The sequence below is a fragment of the Phascolarctos cinereus genome, unplaced genomic scaffold, assembly GCF_003287225.1.
Source record: "Phascolarctos cinereus isolate Bilbo 61053 unplaced genomic scaffold, phaCin_HiC Scaffold_5;HRSCAF=322, whole genome shotgun sequence".
NCBI classification, from domain to species: Eukaryota; Metazoa; Chordata; class Mammalia; order Diprotodontia; family Phascolarctidae; genus Phascolarctos; species Phascolarctos cinereus.
This window is the reverse complement of record NW_027555958.1, coordinates 464,783,811-464,802,455: the sequence shown is the minus strand read 5'-3', so window position 1 is coordinate 464,802,455 and position 18,645 is coordinate 464,783,811. Positions and strand designations below refer to the sequence as shown.

General features: G+C 45.4%; 1 protein-coding gene across 2 annotated transcripts in view; it reads right to left on the bottom strand.

The window, feature by feature from the left end:
- PGM1 (phosphoglucomutase 1) overlaps positions 1-18,645 on the bottom strand; it is an 80,346-nt gene that overhangs the window by 14,169 nt on the left and 47,532 nt on the right. For both annotated transcript variants that reach the window (XM_078156683.1, XM_078156682.1), the window contains exons 5-7: positions 17,252-17,442; positions 12,592-12,746; positions 11,051-11,166 (exon numbers count right to left, since the gene is read on the bottom strand). In XM_078156683.1, the coding sequence (XP_078012809.1) occupies positions 11,051-11,166; positions 12,592-12,746; positions 17,252-17,442 (462 nt within the window). The remainder of the gene's footprint in view (positions 1-11,050; positions 11,167-12,591; positions 12,747-17,251; positions 17,443-18,645) is intronic.

Sequence of the window (18,645 nt, the reverse complement as noted above, 5' to 3'; positions counted from 1 at the left end):
GGTTCAAATCTCCCCTCAGATTTTTAATAGCTGTGTGGTCCTGGGCAGGTTGCTGCCCCCAGTTTCCACATCTGTAAAATGGGGACAATTATGGTACCCATGTCACAGGTTCAAATGAAAACCTGACAGCATTATCAGAATGTTAGCTATTAGCATTTCACTGCCTAGTCCATTCTATCATACTTCAGTGTAATTTAACAAACCCTTATAAAGCACCTAGTGCCAGACAGAAGGAGGATACAGACAGAAAATGACCCTGTTCCTGCCCTCAAGGAGTTTACAATTACAAGAGTATCACTCAGAGATCAGCTCCACACAAACCCAAACGTCACAGGGGCTCCAGGGAGATCCAGGCCAAGCACTTTAGAGGCAGTGTGGGGTAGTAAGAACCCTGGATTTGAAGCCAGAGACCCTTTGTTCTCTCACTACCTGTATGGCTCTGGGCAGCTCACTTAACTACCCTGTGCCTCAGTTTCCTCATCTGTAAAATAAGCAACTTAGACTCGATGGCCTCTAAGGTCTATTTTAAGGTCCATGATCTAGGAGGGAAAGATCACTTTGAGCTCGGCGGGAGAAGAGAGCATTCCAAGAAAGCTTCATGGGTGGGGGGCTTGAAGGAAGCACAGGCTTTGTTTCCTCCTCCACGAGGTGAAGAGCTTGGGCCAGGGGGGCCTGGAATGCCTTTTCTGGCTCCGGATTCAAACAGGGGATCTGTGGAGGCACTCACTACCTCCGGGACTGTGGACAGGTCACTGTACCACCTGGGCCTCGGTTTCCCCACCTATAAAATGAGGGGCTACAGTCAGTGGCTTCCTAGGTCCCTTTGCCCTCTCTACTACAGGACCGCAAGCCTCTTGGGAGCAGGCACGGTCGTACTTAGCTTTGCATGTCTCAATGCCTTGAGCACAGTAGACCCTCAATGCACATCAGGTAGGTTTAGTCAGTGGCTGTTCTGAGCCTTCGGAAAGCCTGTGCCCGGCTGCAGCTGCCTCCGGGGTACATACAACACCCGGGCTTTATGCTGCTCCCCTTCCCCGCCCCCACCCTGGACTTCAGCAGTAAAATATCAGGAGGCAAGGGGATGTAAACACAGGCAATAATCCCACCCCTCCCCTCTGAACACCACCTCGCCTCGCCCCCCCGGACTGTGCTCTCACTTGACAGAGCCTGACCACCCTCATGGAAATAGCGTCCATTCAGCACCTCTCAGCACCTGTCCCTCAGCTTCTGCCTAATCAGCTCCTTGTGACCAGGACAGCATTGGCTTGGTCAGGGCAGAGCCTGGTCCCCGGCCAAGAGAAATATCGGCTCTGGCCCAGGGAGCCAAGCCCTGACAGTTCCCAAATTGCAAAGCACTCATAAATGTGGCATTTGGGGGGAGGGATGCCTCCCTGCGGGGCCCCCCCCTCCCTGCTCCCTCCCCTACCCCCAGCCAGCCCTGGGTCCCAACAAAAATTGAAAGGAGGCCTGCTCCCTCCCGGGGTGATGGACAGTAAAGGGGTGCTCTGTCTAAAGAGGAGGACTTCTTGCTTCTCCAGAGAAGCACAGTTTCTACCTGGGAGAGGGAACATGAGAACCTCTGTGCTCCCAAAGGATCACCCACCCCTCTGTGATCTCTCCCCTCTCTGAAATCACTTGGCAACTGACCCTGCACAGATCAGGACAGCTCTGTTACTGTCTAACTACTCTGCTGTCTCCCAAATTTGATAGGGGGAGGCATGGCTAGACAGAACCCTAGACACAGGGCCCGAAAGGCCCTTAAAGGTCAGCAGCCTTCATTTTACAGAAGAGGAAACTGAGGCTAGGCAGGGGTCACAGAGCAAGTGGAGGGAACCATCCACTGAGTATTCATTGAAGACTTATTTTTCAAAGCAGTTCCTCTGAAAATGTTTTGGGGGTTTGAGTGGACTTCAAGCTCATTAGGACTCCAGGATGGGATACTGAGGCCAGGCACTCTCCAAAGAGCCCAGTTGTATTGAGAGACCCAGCACCTGGAACTAAGGAAGCAGTCCTCTTGGATTCTGTCCTGGTCTGAGCAGGCTTGGAGCTTTGGCTTCAGCTCTGAGCCCCACATTTAGGAAAGATGCTGAGAAGCCCCAGAGCACAAAGGGAAAGCACCAAGATGGCAGAGGACAGGAGTCTGCGTCATCTGCCGGTCTAGCCAGATGCTTAGCCTGCAGTGAGAAGACTTGGAGGGGCCAGGACGCTCAGAGCCGAGACGTGAATAAAGGAAGGGATGGCATGCTCATGTGCCGCAAAACCGTGAGGGATTTCCCACACAATGGAGAAGAGTCAGGCTCCCTAAAGGCCTTAACTCCCTAGAGATGAATCTAATGGGACAAAATTCAACAGGACAATCTAAAAAGTCTTGCACTTGGATTCATAAAGTCAACCATACAAATACAAGATGGGGGAGACGTGGCCACGTGGCAAATTGTCTGAAGAAGATCTGGCGCATTTAGTGAATAGTAAATTCAACGCAGTGTGATGGATGTGCCAACCAGACACTCTAATGGGGTCTTGGGTTGTATTAGGAAAGGTGTAACTTCCAGGATGGGAGGTCCTTTTCTTGATGGTCCCACTCTCCTCTGCCCTCATTAGCACTCATCTGGAGTAATGGGTTCAGTTATCAGCAACACATTTTATTCAGATAGTGTCTAGAGGAGAGCGACCCGGATAAGGGAGGGTCTTGAGGCCAGGCCATATGAGAATGAGTTAAAGGGAAGCTTCCTGGCATAAGCTGTGTTCAAATATCTGAAGGGTTATCACATAGAAATGAGATTCAATCTATACAGCTACAACTGGGAGTACCTTCTGAAGTCCCGAGTCAACCTGAACCTCTTTCTTCTTTTTGGTTTGACTCCTTCCTTCCTGATGACTTTCCATGAGAAGACAAATGTGAGGGCCCCCCAGGCCCCCCCAATATGAGGTCCCATTTACATATGGCCCCTGATTAGGGGCCCCAGTTCTCAGCCTCAACATTTTGTTCTTGGGGCAGCTAGGTGGCGCAGTGGATAGAACACCGGCCCTGGAGTCAGGAGGACCTGAGTTCAAACCTGCCCTCAGACACATAACACTTACTAGCTGTGTGACCTTTGGCAAGTCACTTAACCCCATTGCCTAGCCAAAAAAAAAAAAGAACAAAAAAAATTTTGTTCTTTCACTTTAGGTGAAAGAGACTGGAGGCAATGACTTGGAAGATCAGGAGAGCAAGCCACCGGGAGGATGGGGAGTAGAATCCGTGCGAGGGTCTGCAGCCAGATGGTTGATCTTTGAGAACCCAAGCAACCCAGCCCAGCATCAACTAAGACAAGGGCTCACCGAGCACTGATACCACCTTAGAAAGTAAACTCGGTGGGTCCAATGCTGGGAAGAAGCTGCCTGAAGCCCGAGCCCAGGCTTCCCTGAAAACTAATGGAGGTTAATTACTGAAATGGACCTGGGAAGCCAGTCAGTGGTAACTAAAGTGGGGGGAGGTGTGCAGGGACACACACCAGCTGGGGGGGAGGTGTGGAGACAGACACCAGCTGGGGGGGGGTAGAGAGGCTCGAGACCATAGCACTAGAGTATTCCGCCTCTCTTCCAGGGCACCTTTAGAACTCACTTGGAAGGGTGAAGCCACAGCAACTCACTACATGTAAAATGAGGGCGTAAGAATCAATGGCTCCAGCACCACTTTCGGTTCTAAATCAATCACCAATGATCTTGTCCAATCCTGTCATTTTACAGAAGATGAAACTGAGTCTCGGAGAAGGAAGCAAACTGCTTAACAGCACACAGCTGGTAAACAGCATGACTTCCTAACGACTTCCCAATGAAGGCTATTGTACTAGCGTCTTCCCCCACCCACAGGTGCTCTAAAGGATCTGCTGTAATGAAGAGTAACCCCTCCTCCCCAAAAGGCCAGGCTGGGAAGCTAAGTCACTGCAGCCCAGTGCTCAGACTTCGATCCCTTCAAAAGAGCAGCATTCTGAGGCATGGATGTTTCCTCCCCAAGTCTTTACTCACAGACTGGAGTTCAACAGCCTTATTTTGAAAGCTCCATAAATTAATAGGTGGCATATATAAAGCCGCTCCACCAGGGACTAGAAAATTAACAAAATCAATCATGCTTTACTCCAAGCAAGCACAAAATTCGGATCCCTGAAGTTTATAGGCCAGCTCCTCATCTTCCTGAAGACGCTCTGCAGAGAGCCTCCTGACATGCAAGTTGGGGAGTGGAAATGAAATCAGCTATAAATAAGGAGATCAAAAGTTCAGTTAAATATGTACAGCTGCACCATCCCAGAAAACTTCAGGGATGGAGCTATGCAACTTGCTCTAAAAAAAATTAACCTCCAAGGACTAAACACGAACAGTTTTGAGAAGGGGGGGAGGGAGGAAGGCAGGCAGAGAGACAGAGACAGATAGAGAGGCAGACAGAACAGAGAGGGAGATGGAGACAGATGGACAGTGAAGAGAAAAGGGGGGAGAGAGAAAGACAAGAGTCAGAGATACCCAGAGGCAAAGAGAGACAGAGACAGAAAAAAAGATAAGAGACAGAGACAGGAAAATGAAAAGAAAAAGGAGGGAGGAAATAAAGAAAAGGAAAGAGGAAGGAAGGAAGGAAGGAAGGAAGGAAGGAAGGAAGGAAGAAGGAAGGAAGGAAGGAAGGAAGGAAGGAAGGAAGGAAGGAAGGAAGGAGGAAAGGAAGGAATGAAAAGGAAGAGGAGAAGGGAGGGAGGGAGCAAAAGGGAAGGGATGGAGGAAGGGAATGAAGGAAGTCCCAGTTCCACCACTTACCAGCTATGTGACCTTTGTCATGAGAGACAGCTTGTGGGGATATATTCAGAAACCAAGGTAATAGACAAAAAACGTCCACAACAATTTTCAAACAAGAAAGTGTACTCACTACAAGCTGTGAGGAATTATTATCCAACACTCAGAATGGGCTGCTTTGTGAAGCAGTGAGGTTCCCACCACTAAACCCTTTGAGCAGAATTTGGATAGACCCAGATTTAGTTAGGAATGTCATAGAGATGGGAAGCGAAAGTGGGTGGGCTCTAAGGCATTTTGTAGGTCACAAGAAACTTGCTGTCCTCATCAGTCCAACCCAGCAGGCACCTCCTAAGCACCCATGGTGTCGAGGCACTATGCTTCCTATTTGGATATCACTTGCACACAAGCATCTCTTAGATCTGTCCATCAGAGCCCTGGTTTCTTGTCTAAGCTCTCGCCATACGTCACCAACTGAACATCTTCAACTGTCCCACAGACATCTCACACTCAATGAATCCCAAACAGAATTCATTCTCTTCCTCCCTAAAGTCACTTCTTACCGCAACTTGTGCTTCTGTCTATTAAAGGAGCCCTGCTGCCATCCAGTCACCTAGATGTGTGACCTTCGGGTCATCCTTGACTCTTCCAGCCTGTGGCCAAACTCTTGCGAATTCTACCCCCACAACCCAGTTCACAACCATCCCTTTCTCTGCCCTCATGTGGTCCAGGACATCATCCCCTCATCCAGCCTGACATTGCAATGTCCTTTTCATTGGATTCCCAAATTCCAGTCTCTCCCTCCTCATTTTAACCTCCCTATAGATGCTAAAATAATTTGTCTAAAGCACAAGCATGACCATGTCATCAGATGCTAGCTGAACAACCCTCAATGGCTCCAAGACAAACCCCCCCCCCCCCCCCCCCCGCTGGCCATTTAAAGCCTTTCCAGACCCAGCTGTAGCAGCCCTTCTAGGCTTATGGAGCATCTCTTCCCTTCATGTAATCTATGTTCCATCCAAACTGTCCTCCTTGCTATTCTCCCACCTCTATGCCTTTGATAGAGGCAGTGTCCAAGCCTCACATGCCCTCCCTCCTCAACTCTGCCTCTTTGCCTCCTTAGCTTCCTTCAACACTTCACCACCACCTCCTGCTGGAAGCCTTTCCCCCAATCTCCCTATAGCATTGTCTCCTTTCTTAAATGATCATATATATTTTTATCTTTTTACATGCTGCACCAACCCCCCTCAAATAGAACAAAAGTAACTTCTTTGAGGCCAGAAATGGTTTTATTTCATCTTTCTATCTTTATCAACAATCTTAACCCAGTTATTTTCATCTTTTTTTAATTGTAAATTCTGATTTTTATAAGGTGTGAAATTCAACCTAATTAATAGAACTCATCAACATCCCCACAGCAGGCAACTTGAAACCACCCCCACCTTCTCATCCCTTCAATGCCAAACAACTGTTCCAGATTAGCCTCCAAGCTCCCATTGGAATAGAAGTAAATTTCATTTAAGTCCCATTAGCTAAACTGAAACCCTAGGAGCGGCTAATGCAATCTCTCCATAAAGCGGATCAGCCATTGTCAACAGCAAAGCAGGTGTGGAGCCTGCACGGCTGGCTACGTGCTGTGCGTCTGTCCTGAGCGTTGGCCACCTTCAGAGGTGACCCCTGTGCTACCTCACCATTTCTACTGTAAACAGTCATAATGTTATCTGTTAGCCCACTGCTTCTGAGCAAAACACTAGGGCTGCCGCCATCAATCTCTTGTCTCCCCAGCGAGGCACTGTGGGGTTCCTTTCACCTCCTGGTCTGTGACTCCTCCCACATTCATTTCAGTAACCAGTCTTGTCACACCTTCCTTCGGGGCCATGTTTGTCCCCAAAGCAATCCAGCTCACTCTCTTCATCCTGTTCAGTCTGGGACCCAACTCACTCGCTGCAGATCTTTGCTATATCTTATCCCTTAGATAATTCATTATCTGAGTCCAGGTGACCTTCCCAGGGTGCACCAGGTCACTTTACAACAGTCTTCATAGCTTGCTGGAGCTGGCCCATTGTTCTAGCCTCAAAAGATTTTCCTGGATCTTGATTCTGTTATAGAATCTAGCTCTGTTTCATGCTATGTATCATGGATTCTAGGCCTTTATCCAAGCCATTGATTTAGAAACAAGGTCAGAGCCCTGGAAAACATTGGGGACCTCCTCCTTCTAAGTGGATACTGATCCGAAAGGGACATCTCTAATTCAATTTCTTAAGGCTGACCACTCACTAGCACAGCGCTAGGGACTGTAGAAAGCTCAATAATAACAGTGGACATGTTGGTTACCCACAGGTTTCTTCTTAATGACATCTAAATAGAATCAGATTGGAGGTGCTCCCAGCAGAGCAAGACCACAGAGGTCAATCAGGCATTTGTCCTCTGCCCTGATAGCAATATCGCATTTCTGGCCCTTTCGGGGAGAAGGGAGGGAGAGGCCATCCTCTTGCAATTGCTGTTTAAGGGTATACCGTGTCAGTGGAGTTTGTCCAGTTGGCTTAATGGAAGTTATCCAACCCCGAGTCTCACCTTTCCTTCTTAATAGGCTCCAGTTCCTACCAGCCAGAGACTTACTTTCTGATTTGATTCACTGCTGATATGACTGAGGAAGCTTCTAGAACAATCCCTACTAAATGCAATGTTCTGTGCCGGAGGGAGGAATATAAAAACTTCCAAGGCAGGTGAATAAGTGTCTCGCTCCAAGATGCCCAACAGCTCATTCCCTTGCAAAGAAGTACAGTCATCTACACACTTGCCTTGGACTTGGAGGGAGACCAGTGAAATCAACCTTGGACCCACAGGATTCCAGGTCCAGAGCTGCACAAGCCTTCAGCGGCCATGCTGTTCAACCCTCTCATTTTAAAAACAATTCTGAACTTAACAAACACTAAATAAGACAGGCATTTCATATACATAGTACAACAGAAAAAGATATCATGTGTGAAACTGCAAATCTCTTTTGTAGAGATGCCTTCTGTTTTCAAATACATAATCAAGTCAGCATGTAACTTCCAAAGCTGTTCTGCCTGTCTGTGATTCTTTCTGGTCTTTTATCTATCCAGTGGTGGGGAACCTGGGGCCTCAAGGCCACATGCAGCCTCCAGGTCCTCAAGAGTAGCCCTTTGACTGAATTCAAACTTCACAGAACAAATCCTTTCATTAAGGGGTATTACTAATACTAAGAGTATTATATTCTTCTGTGCATTTGAAAAATAATGTCTCAATCCCCCTCTTTTCTTTTTTCTTTTTTTTCTTGTTATCCTATCCCTAGCCTCCATCTCCCTCCTATTCATACCAAATTGAATAAAAAAGGAAGAAAAACAAACCCTTTCTAACAAATATGCCTAGCCAAGCAAAACCAATTGCCACATTGGCTATGTCTAAAAATGAATATCTCATTCTGCATCTTGAGGCCATCACTTCTCTGCCAAGAGGTGAGTAGCATGCCTCATCATCTGTCTCCATTCTCCACCCATGGCTCAGTCCTCCATTCTCACTGTCCTTTCACTGGCTGCCTTTGGCTGCCATTATTTGTGGAGTAGCTTTTATTGAATCAAGTAGGTTCTAAATAACTGATCCAATCAGAAAGTATTGTTACCTAACAAAGGTAATTACTTTCACAGGATGGCCAATGAAGCCCCTCTTTCCCAGCCTCTACCCTGCCTTTTTTACAAAGTTGTTATTATATAGATTGTTTGCCTGATTCTGCTCATATCCCCCTGCATCAATTCCTGTGAGACTTCCCAAGTTTCTCTGAAACTATTCCTTTAGTCATGTGTTATTCTATTACATTCCTCTACCACAATCTATTTAGTCATCACCCCAGTGAATTGCTACACCATTAGGTTTCAGTTGTTTTCCACTACAAAATAATATTTTTGCACATATCTCTGATCTCTCTGTGATAAGATACAGGGCTGGTCGGGCATCCCTGAGTCAAACAGCACATCCACATCAGTGGCTCTGGGGACAGACTTACAAATTCCTTTAGAGCATAGCTGGACCGATTCACAGTTCTACTAACAGGGGATGAATGTGCCTGTTTCCCCCCAGCTCTTCCAAAAGACATCATTCTCCTTTTCTGTCAACTTTGCCAATCTGAAGGGTGTGAGGTAGAACCTAAGAGTGGATTTAATTTGCATTTCTCTAATTATTAGTGATTTTGTATATCTTTACATGGTTGTGTATAGCTTGGATTTCTTCCTTTGAAAACTACCTTCGCAATGGTTTGCGTACTTACAAATTTGAATCTGTTCCTTGTATATCTTAGGCAACAAACCTTTATTGCAAAACCAATCACCTCATTTTAAAGACAAGGAAGATGTGAGAGGTGAAGTTATCTGGCTGAAGTCAACACACTTCATAGAGGGCGGGGCTAGGATTCAAACCCAGGTCCTTTGACTCAAAATCCAGGGCTCTTTCCACTATTGCACACTGCCCTTTTTTTTTCCCTGTTTGCCTGGCAGAGACTATTAACTAGCCAAAGCCAGCAAACCAGTGTCCCCTTGTAAGAGTTAGTGGGACACAATGGATGGAGCACTGAGCTTAGGGCCAGGGTTTGAATTTTATATGTGTATATGTGTATATGTATACATATGCATACATATACATATATATATACATACATATGTGTAAATGCATGTATATCTCTCTGCACATTGTATATCTATCCCATTAGAATGTGAGTATATATACTTATGCATAGATAAATATTTAAGTTACACATTGTATATATACATACATATATACACATATGCATCTATGCATGTGTGTGTATTGTATGCAAGTGTGTAGCTCCCATTAGAATGTGAGGGTATCTATTTATACATAAATATATTTAAGTTATATATAATATATACAAAATATTAAATATATTTAAGTTATATACGATATGTTATATATAATATATTTATATGTAAATGTATAATATATGTCATAACATAATATTTATATACCATAACTTCATATATTTATTTATATGTAGAAAGATATTATATATATTCATATGAATATAATATATTGTATATAATACATGTTTCTCTATAACTTAAAAATATATTTATATTTTTGTTATATATACATTATTATGTACACATACATATGAATATATCTTGTGTGTATATAGTTGTTAACATGCTGTCTCTCCCATTAAAATGTGAGCTCCTGGAGACCAGGGGCTGTTTCTGCCTTTATTTGTATCTATAGCACTCAGCCCTGTGCCTGACACATAGTAGGTGCTTAATAAATGCTTGCTGATTGACTGAATGATTCCAGTCCTATCTATGATCCAATCTATGAATCAAAAGTTCAAGAGTCAGAGAAAGAGGGCTTTGTGTATAGTAAGGCAGTCAGGAGGACTTCATGGAGTCAGTGAGATTCCATTGCAGGAAGAGGGTACATTTAGATAGTCAGTTAGAAATAGGGGGGGACACACAGCAACCTGGTATAGACCTAGAGGCAGAAGGCCCGAGTTCAAATCCACTTACTAGCTGACATGGGACCCTGGTGAATTCACTTAACCACTGTCTGTCTTAGTGTCCTTATCTGTAAAATGGGGATAATAATAGCCCTTACCCCTTGGGTTGGTTGTGAGGGTAAAATGAGATAATATTTGGAAAGCACTTTGCAAACCTTAAAACACACCCAGCGTGAGCCAGTGTTATTACTACAGGTAGGAGAAGGTCCACTGGTCCGTGGCCAAACCCCATCCCAACCACCACACCAGCTCTCAGGCTAAGACTTATAGTTCACTTGGTGGTTGCCTAGAAACTCAGCTCCGCCCTCACACCCTCCCTTCATTTAATGTTAATAAATCATAACTTTGTTATTAGAGAAAACTCAGGCCCATTAAAGAGGAAGATTTAAGGCTATGCTGAAACCGCTCCTTAAAGAAAAACGAGAAACTTATGCCTGCCTCTATATTTCTTCCCAGAAATGAAAACATTTCCAAAGGTCTCCTTGACCACCGGGGGCTGAAGAATCTGTTTATCCCTCCTTCCTCCCAGCAGCTCAGTGACGGGGCTGGAGGAGGGCCCCCAAACTTCCTGCTCTTGGGGATCAGTACGTGAGGAACACGTTTTCTTGGCGATGAACGTGGGGGGAGCTTTTCAGATGTGTATATTTCAGCCGGGGCTGTTCTAAATAAATGGGGTCTCTGTAGGGGGAGCACCCAGCCAGGGAGGCTATTTCTGCTGGTCTAATCTTTCACGGGCCCAGTGTTTACAGGCACAGGCCTGGAACGTTGACTTACCCGTCCCGAAGCTTTCCTCCCCACAGAGAGACAGTTTGTTTGCATCCATCAGATTCCCAAAAAACTTCCAGCCCGTTGGAGTTTCATACAAAGTGATCTTTGTAGCATTGGCCACCCTGCAGAGGCCAGGAAAATTGCATCACGGTGGGATGGTGAGAGGATTCATGGGAGGGAGGGAAAAGAGTCATGGTCCTTTTGGCCCAGGGACCCCTGAGCATCTCACAGGAGCAGACCCACTTCTAAGAGAGACCCCTCTGGACAACAGTGAACCGTTATCTCAGAGCCTAGAGTTTTAGGAGACACAGACATGATTCTGTGCATTTACTAGCTGCGTGACCAGTTTTCTTACACCTTACTTTTCCTCCGGGGACACCGGCCTCCTGGCTGTCCCACAAACCAGACCTCCATCTCTTGGCTCTGGCCATTCTCCCTGGCTGAACCTCACGCCTCCAACGCTGTCCTTGCTCAACTCCTCCTACTGACCTTCAGGCTTCCCAAGTCCCAGTTAAAGTTCCACCTTCTACAGGAAGGTTTCCCCAACCCCTCTTCATTCTAGGGCTTTCCCTCTGTTCATTATTTCCTATTATTTCCTTGCTTTGTATATATCTGTTTACATGTCACCTCCCCCATTAGATTATAAATTCTTTGAGGGTAGAGACTGTCGTATGCCTCTTTTTCTATCTCCAGGGCTTAGCACAATGCCTGGCACACAGTAGGTGCTTAATAAATGTTTATCAATTGGTTGATTGACCCTGGGCAATACACTTAACCTCTGTCCCCTCAGTTTCCTCACCTGTAAAGTGGGTGTGATAATAGCACCTATCTACCAGGGTTGTTGAGATGATCTATATAAAGTACTTTGTAAACCAAACAGCTATGGGAATGTAAGATATTACATACCCATTTATGTAAATGCGATCTTTCTGTTTGCTTCAAATGAAAATTTTTGGAAATGCTCTAAAGGAAGCGGGGCTTCAAACATAGCAGGTCCCCATTACATGCTGATTAAACTAAGTGGGGACACTAAATCAAACGTGAGAAAATGGCAGTCCCCAGCTGCTCAGAACACCCTTTCTTCATCGGTAAGAGGAGGAGGAAGAATGCTGCGGGTGGGGGGGGGGCAGCCGGTGCAAAGGCTGGGAGACGGGCATCACGTGGGAGGAATAGGCAGGAGACAAGTGTTGCTGGACCCTACAGTACATGGAAGGTTAATGTGGAGCCAATAGGAAAGGTGGGAAAAGGCTATAAAAGCCAAACAGAATTTTGTGTGCAATCCTGGAGGTTAAGAGGGCGTCACTGGAGTTTCTTAGGTCATTGCTAAGCAGTCCTTCCTGCTCTGGGTGAAAGGAAGTTAACAGAATTGTTTTCTGGGTTCAGTGAGAGGAAGATGCAAATGCTGGACCTTGGCTATCTCCAGGGTGCTTCGCTTCCCCTCCCTACAAACCCAACACCCTTCTTGAGGGAAGGGAAGATGATGTGGGGGATCTGGGGGGAGGTTCACAAATGAGCAGCAAAGATAGCATATGAATGAAGCCACTCACCGGTCCAGAGCCCCACTGGTGGGCATACTGCGGGCAAAGCCCCGAACCCCCGTCTGCTGGAAGTAAGGAATGCTGAAGATGTTGGCAGCAATGACGGCCACAGAATCCGAAGGGTTAACGAAGAATCCGTGTTTTCCCAGAATCATGTTTCGATCCTTTGGGAGAAAGGGCATTGAAAGGAAGACATTTTCATCAAACTGCTATGAAAGTTGACAGATGGGGGTGGAGAGGGATGGGCTCAGCAAAAATAATTTTTTGCAACAAAATTCTAAAATGAAAAATGGATAAATTCCTTCTCCTTTGGACGTTCGCTTTTCACTAGGTTTTTATAGCACCCATCGTGCCAACCCTTCCCTCAACGGCGCACAGTTCAGAAAATGTTTTCAATTAAAATGCAGGCACAACCTCAGCTCGAGCTGAATGCTCTCTTCTCTCCTCGGCCAGGCTGCCAGGGACCAGCTGACCTTTGACCTCAGAGACCTTTTCCCATCTCAGAAGCCAGAAGAAATGAGACCACAATGATAAAGGGAATGCTAGCTGTTTACACAGTTTGATGGGCTCTCAAGCCATCCTTTTTGGGAGGAAAGCAGATTTCTTTAAAGATGAGATCTCTATTTGCAGAAGGCTCTGACCCCAATCCAATATGCAGAGGGACTCTGTCTAAGAGCTCAGGACAAAGCATTCCCAAGGGATTATCCAGAGGCAGCTGGGGGCACAGAGTACTGGACTTGGAGTCAGAAAGATCTGAGTTCAAATCCAGCCTCAGATACTTACTATCTGGGTGACCCTGGGCAAGTCACTCAGCCTCTGCCTCAGTTTCCTCATCCGTAAAATGGCAATAGTCACATCACTATGTCATAAGGTCGTTATGTGAATCAAGTGAAGGTAAGATTTGTAAAGTGCCCAGCACATAGTAAGTGCTATATAAATGTTAGTTATCATTATTATTATGACAATTATTACATGTGTCTTAAAGAGACACAATACGTATAGTAACACTATGAAAAGATCACTGCCTCTGTCATTTCCTACCTGTGACTGTGCAACTCACTCTCACTCTCTTTGAACCTCAGTTTCTCTTCTGTCTGTAAGGTGAAGGTGTTGGACCAGATGGCCCGTAGGGTTATGATCTAATAAATTTCCCAGTTAGCTGGGAATCTTATGGACTTCCAAGAAGGTTGGTAAGAAGAGGATTTTTTAAAAAGAAATAACTCATTCTAAGAAATGTCTGATTGTGAGGAATATTATCAGGAGGTGAGTCTGAGTGGTACTGATCATGGCAATGAGTGTCTCTCATGGAAAGACCATCCCAGCCAAGTTTGGAGTAACTCACCATTAGGAGACTGGCCACCAGGCAATTAATCTGGGAGGCCAGAGAGCTTCATGAAGACTCTCTCATCAGGTCCAGAAGGGTCACCGGCTACACTGATGGAAGAAGTCCCCATAGGATCACTGGTCATAGATTGAGGATCCTTGAAATGCTGAATCGTGTCAGACTGAGTCTTACTCAGGCAAAGGAAATAGCAGTGACCTCCAAACCTCCTGATCTCTTCTAGCCCAGCCCCCATAGTTAGGACTGAGGGCAGAAATCCTTGTGGAGAGGGGGCCCACCTTTCTCATCAACACCAGCAATAATTGTTGACCAACTATGACCAACAAACAGTCAGACGGGCACAAGAACTCTGAGAGGCAGGATCTCCCACACTCCCAGTCCTGCTTCCAGCCCAGCCCTCATAGCCGCCACCCACTGAAGCAGCTCCTGGGGAGAAGGTTCCAGGGAACCTCAATAACCCCCAACCAAGTGCCACACACAGGAGAGCCAGGCCAGTCGAGCTGAAGCAGCAGGGAGAGAAGAGGGCAGCACGTACCAGGCAAGTCCAACCACCATCAGCACCTTGACCGCCATCTTCCCTCAGACCCAGATAGAGACAGCCCGGGACCCAAGAGCATTAGGAATACCATTGCTTCCAGACCAATGCTGGCAGCCGTGCACCTAAGAAGCAGCCCCTGTGGAGGTGCCACTGCAGAGGCTAAAGCCATAGCTCCTGAAGACCCAGAAAGTCTGGTCATTGAGTCTTTGGCACTGCCCAATGCTCAACGTCAGAAACTGATCATATTGGATCAGTGGAAATAACATGAAAAAAGAGGCGTTATGACCGTCTGCTTTGTTCCCGGACCCTAAGCACCATGAGCCCTCTCCCTCTGACCTACAACTGAAGCTTTCCATATGTGGTGTCTCCCCCACGAGAACGAAGGTGAGCTACCTGAGAGCAGGGACTGCCTGACCCATCTTTGCATCCTCAGTACTGAGCCCAGTGCTTTTTTATATAGCAAGTGCTTTAAAAATGCATTGTTTATTTATTCTTTGAAGACAAGCTAATTTTCACATTCACTCATCTAATTGGTGGGGGTGAGGAGCGTGACATGCTGGAAAGGATGCTGGATTTAAAGTCAAAATCCCTGGCTTCAAACTGGACTCTGGCCACTCTCTGGGCAACCTCCAGCTGGCACAACCTTTTCGGGGGTTTTCCTTGTGTGCAAAATGAGGGCGCTGGACTCAATGGTTCTCAAGGTGCCTTCAGGTTCTAATCTATGACCCTCTGACCTCTCTGGGCATCAGTTTCCTGTGCTGTAGAATGAAGAAGACGGGCTGCCATGAACTCAGAAGTCCTTTACATCTGGATCTTAAAACATCTTGCTCAGCAATGAGTTTTAAGGAAAAAACAAGGATCAGTAACTCATCTGGGTATCTGACAAACTAGAAAATTAAGGATAAATTCTTCAGCTAAATTATAGAAAAGAATGAATAAGTGAAAGTCTACGTTAAAAATTTACAATGTTGTTATCCACCTCCAGAGAAAAAACTGATGGAGTCTGAATGCCGATGGAAGCATACTATTTTTTACTTTCTTTATTTTTCTTGGGTTTTTTTTTTGGAGAGGGAAGAGGGTGCTCTGTTTTCTTTCAAAACATGACCAATATGGAAATATGTTTTGCATGGCCGCGTGTGCATAATCCATATCAAATTGCTTGCTTTTTCAAGAAGTGGGGAAGGGAGAGAGAGAATTTGGAACTCAAAATTTCAAAAAAACCCCCAAATGTTAAAAATTATTTTTATATGTAATTGGAAAAAAATAAAAGCATAATAAAAAAAAACTTACAATGTGCCACATACTGTGCTAAGTGCTAAGGATAAAAAAACAAAAGCGACAGTCCGTGCCTTCAAGGAGCTTACACTCTAATAGGAGAAGAGAGAACTTAGGGGGAAGCTCCCTTTGGAAAAAGGTAGGGCTGCCCAGGGTACTGGGTGGTGGGTGATCACATGGCCATGCAGGGGTGTGGCATGATAATGATTTAAATTGTGTGCACATTAAGGATTTGAATTCTATTAAATGGATTGCTTTTTAAGACATCTTTGGGGGTATACAGCACCAGGGTTCAGATCCTGGCTCCCTACATGACTGGGGCAAGTCAGATCCCCTCTGAGTCTGTAAAATGAGTGGGTACACCTGGTGATCTCTCTAGAATCTAGAGATGATGTGAACTTCCTGGTACTCAACCCACTGAGCTCTCATTATTCTAGGAGTCAGGGCTTCTTGTCTATAAAATTGGCTGGGGAAAAAAAAATACATTTTTATTTCCATACAATTGGATTTCTTTGTAATCCTCTGTTTTTTTTATTTCATGCATTTAAAACCATGACTCTAAAAAGGGGTCCAGAGGCTTCCCCAGACTCAGGGGCCCATGACACCTGCTCTAGGGAAAGTCTGTTGTCACACTCTTCCTGATACAAAGTCCAGTGGGAGAGGCCAAAAGGAATGATGAATGAACACCTTGCCTCTACTAGCTGGACCTTAGATTTCTGATGGAGTGAATGCTTTATGACCTCCTCAGATGGGCAGTCCCTCTACAAAGGCAGATGGCGATCCCTCTCCCTCTCCCTCAGTAAACCATCTTGGTGACTCAGTTACTCTGCAGCAGCCATTATTCTAGGGATGAAGCCCCCTGCCCTTGGCTGGCCAGGCTGCTCCGTGGCCAGCAGGCATTCTCCTGTTAGGCTCCTATTCAAAGACCCCCATGTGGGTAGGACCTTCCAGGGATTATAGCCATCTCCTTGAGGGAAGAGTCTCGCTAGATAATTTCTATCTTTGTAAACCCACTGCCTCACACAGTACCTGGCACACAGTCAACAAGCCTTTATTAAGCTCCTACTATGTGACAGGTGAGAGAAATTATTTTCTATTCTATTAATTAGGATCTAGTCTTTTTATTTCCTCATTCAGGGACCAGCCCCTGTAGGCCAGTCAGTCATTCTCTGAAGGACAAGGCTGATAGATGAGATTGCCCAAATCCTCTGGGAACATGCTCCTCCACCTTGGGGCAGGACCCCAACAGAATCTAATCTAGGTGAATCCCAGTCCCAAAGCAATGAGCTATGCCCTTATACCTACCATCGAAGTTCTTGGTAACCCAGCTCATGAAGGAGAAAACCAACTAGAGAGATTTGGGTAGAGATGGATTCCTTTGTCCTGGCTGGACAGTGCTCTATCCATGACAGGATGAAACCCAAATCCATGGCACCTACCACAGCTCCTGGCTCATAGGAGGTGACTTGATAAATGCTGGTTGAATTGAATTGAATTGCATTGCATTGACTCACCCCATCTCCATCAAAGGCGGCACCAAAGTCATGCTCTCCACTCTTCATGGTCTCCACCAGATCAGACGCATAGGTCAAGTTTGGGTCAGGGTGGTGTCCTCCAAAGTCCTCCAGAGGCACACAGTTGACAGCTGAATTTGCCGGGGCACCAAGCTCTTCACACAGGATCTTTTTAACATATGGCCCCACGACTAGACAGGGCAAGAAAGTAAAATATACCAAATGTGAACATTAACACATTTAAATGAAATTCACTCATTCATTTTCTTTTTTTTGGGGGGGGGGCGCGTTGGCGAGGCAATGGGGTAAAGTGACTCACCCAGGGTCACACAGCTAGTTAAGTGTCAAGTGTCTGAGGCCAGATGTGAACTCAGATCTTCCTGAATCCAGGGCTGGTGCTCTATCCAATTTTATTTTTTTTCTTTAATTTCTTTATTATATTTTTAACTTAGGGAGTAAAATAAGCATTTCCATAATATAGTATAATAAAAAATGAGTACACATGAAACTGCAACTCTATTACATACAACTTGCTATTCCTTTTAAATATATAATAAAATTACCACGTAAATTTCTTTTTTCCCCCCTTTTTTCCTCCCCCCCGCCCCGGAGATGGCTACCACTAGACACAAATACGTATAGATATATGTAAAAACATTCTACACATACTTCTATTTATCAGTGCTGGCATCTTTAGGTTCTTCGTAGTTAATTTGGTTATAAATAATAGTCAAAATGACTTACTCACTCAAAGTTGTTCTTAAAACAACATTGCCCTTACTGTATACAATGTTCTTTTGTTTCTGCTCATTTCACTCGTCATTATTTCACACAAGTCTTTCCACGTTTTCCTAAAGCCATCGACTCATCATTTCTTGTAGCACTCAGTCATTTTCACCAAACATTCACTCATCCTCTGTTACATGCATAACTCCTACTGCCTTCCCCTCTGAGGTTTTGCTTCATTTGCTCTGTGTACGTCTCCTAAATGCCTAGATCTGTGTGTGTGTGTGTGTACCTCTCCTAGCAGAATATAAACTCCTTGAAGGCACGGACTGTTTACTTTTGCTTTTGTAGTCTCAGTGCCTAGCGGTATGGCACCTAGTAGGCTCTTAATAAATGCTCACGGACTGGTTGATTGTTTGATCAGAGCTAACAAGAACAGGAAGAAGTTTTATACTCTAATCCTATCTAGAGAAGCTTCCAATAGAGTTGCGAGGAAAAAAGAAATGTGTACGTGGAATATTAATTAACAAAATCGAGAGTTCAACTCCATTCAATTCAATAAGCCTTTGTGGAGGAACCCACTATGTGTCAGACACTATGCCAGCCACTGAGGATCGATCTGCCTCAAAAAGAGTCCTTTCATCACATCCCCATCACTTAGCAAAGTG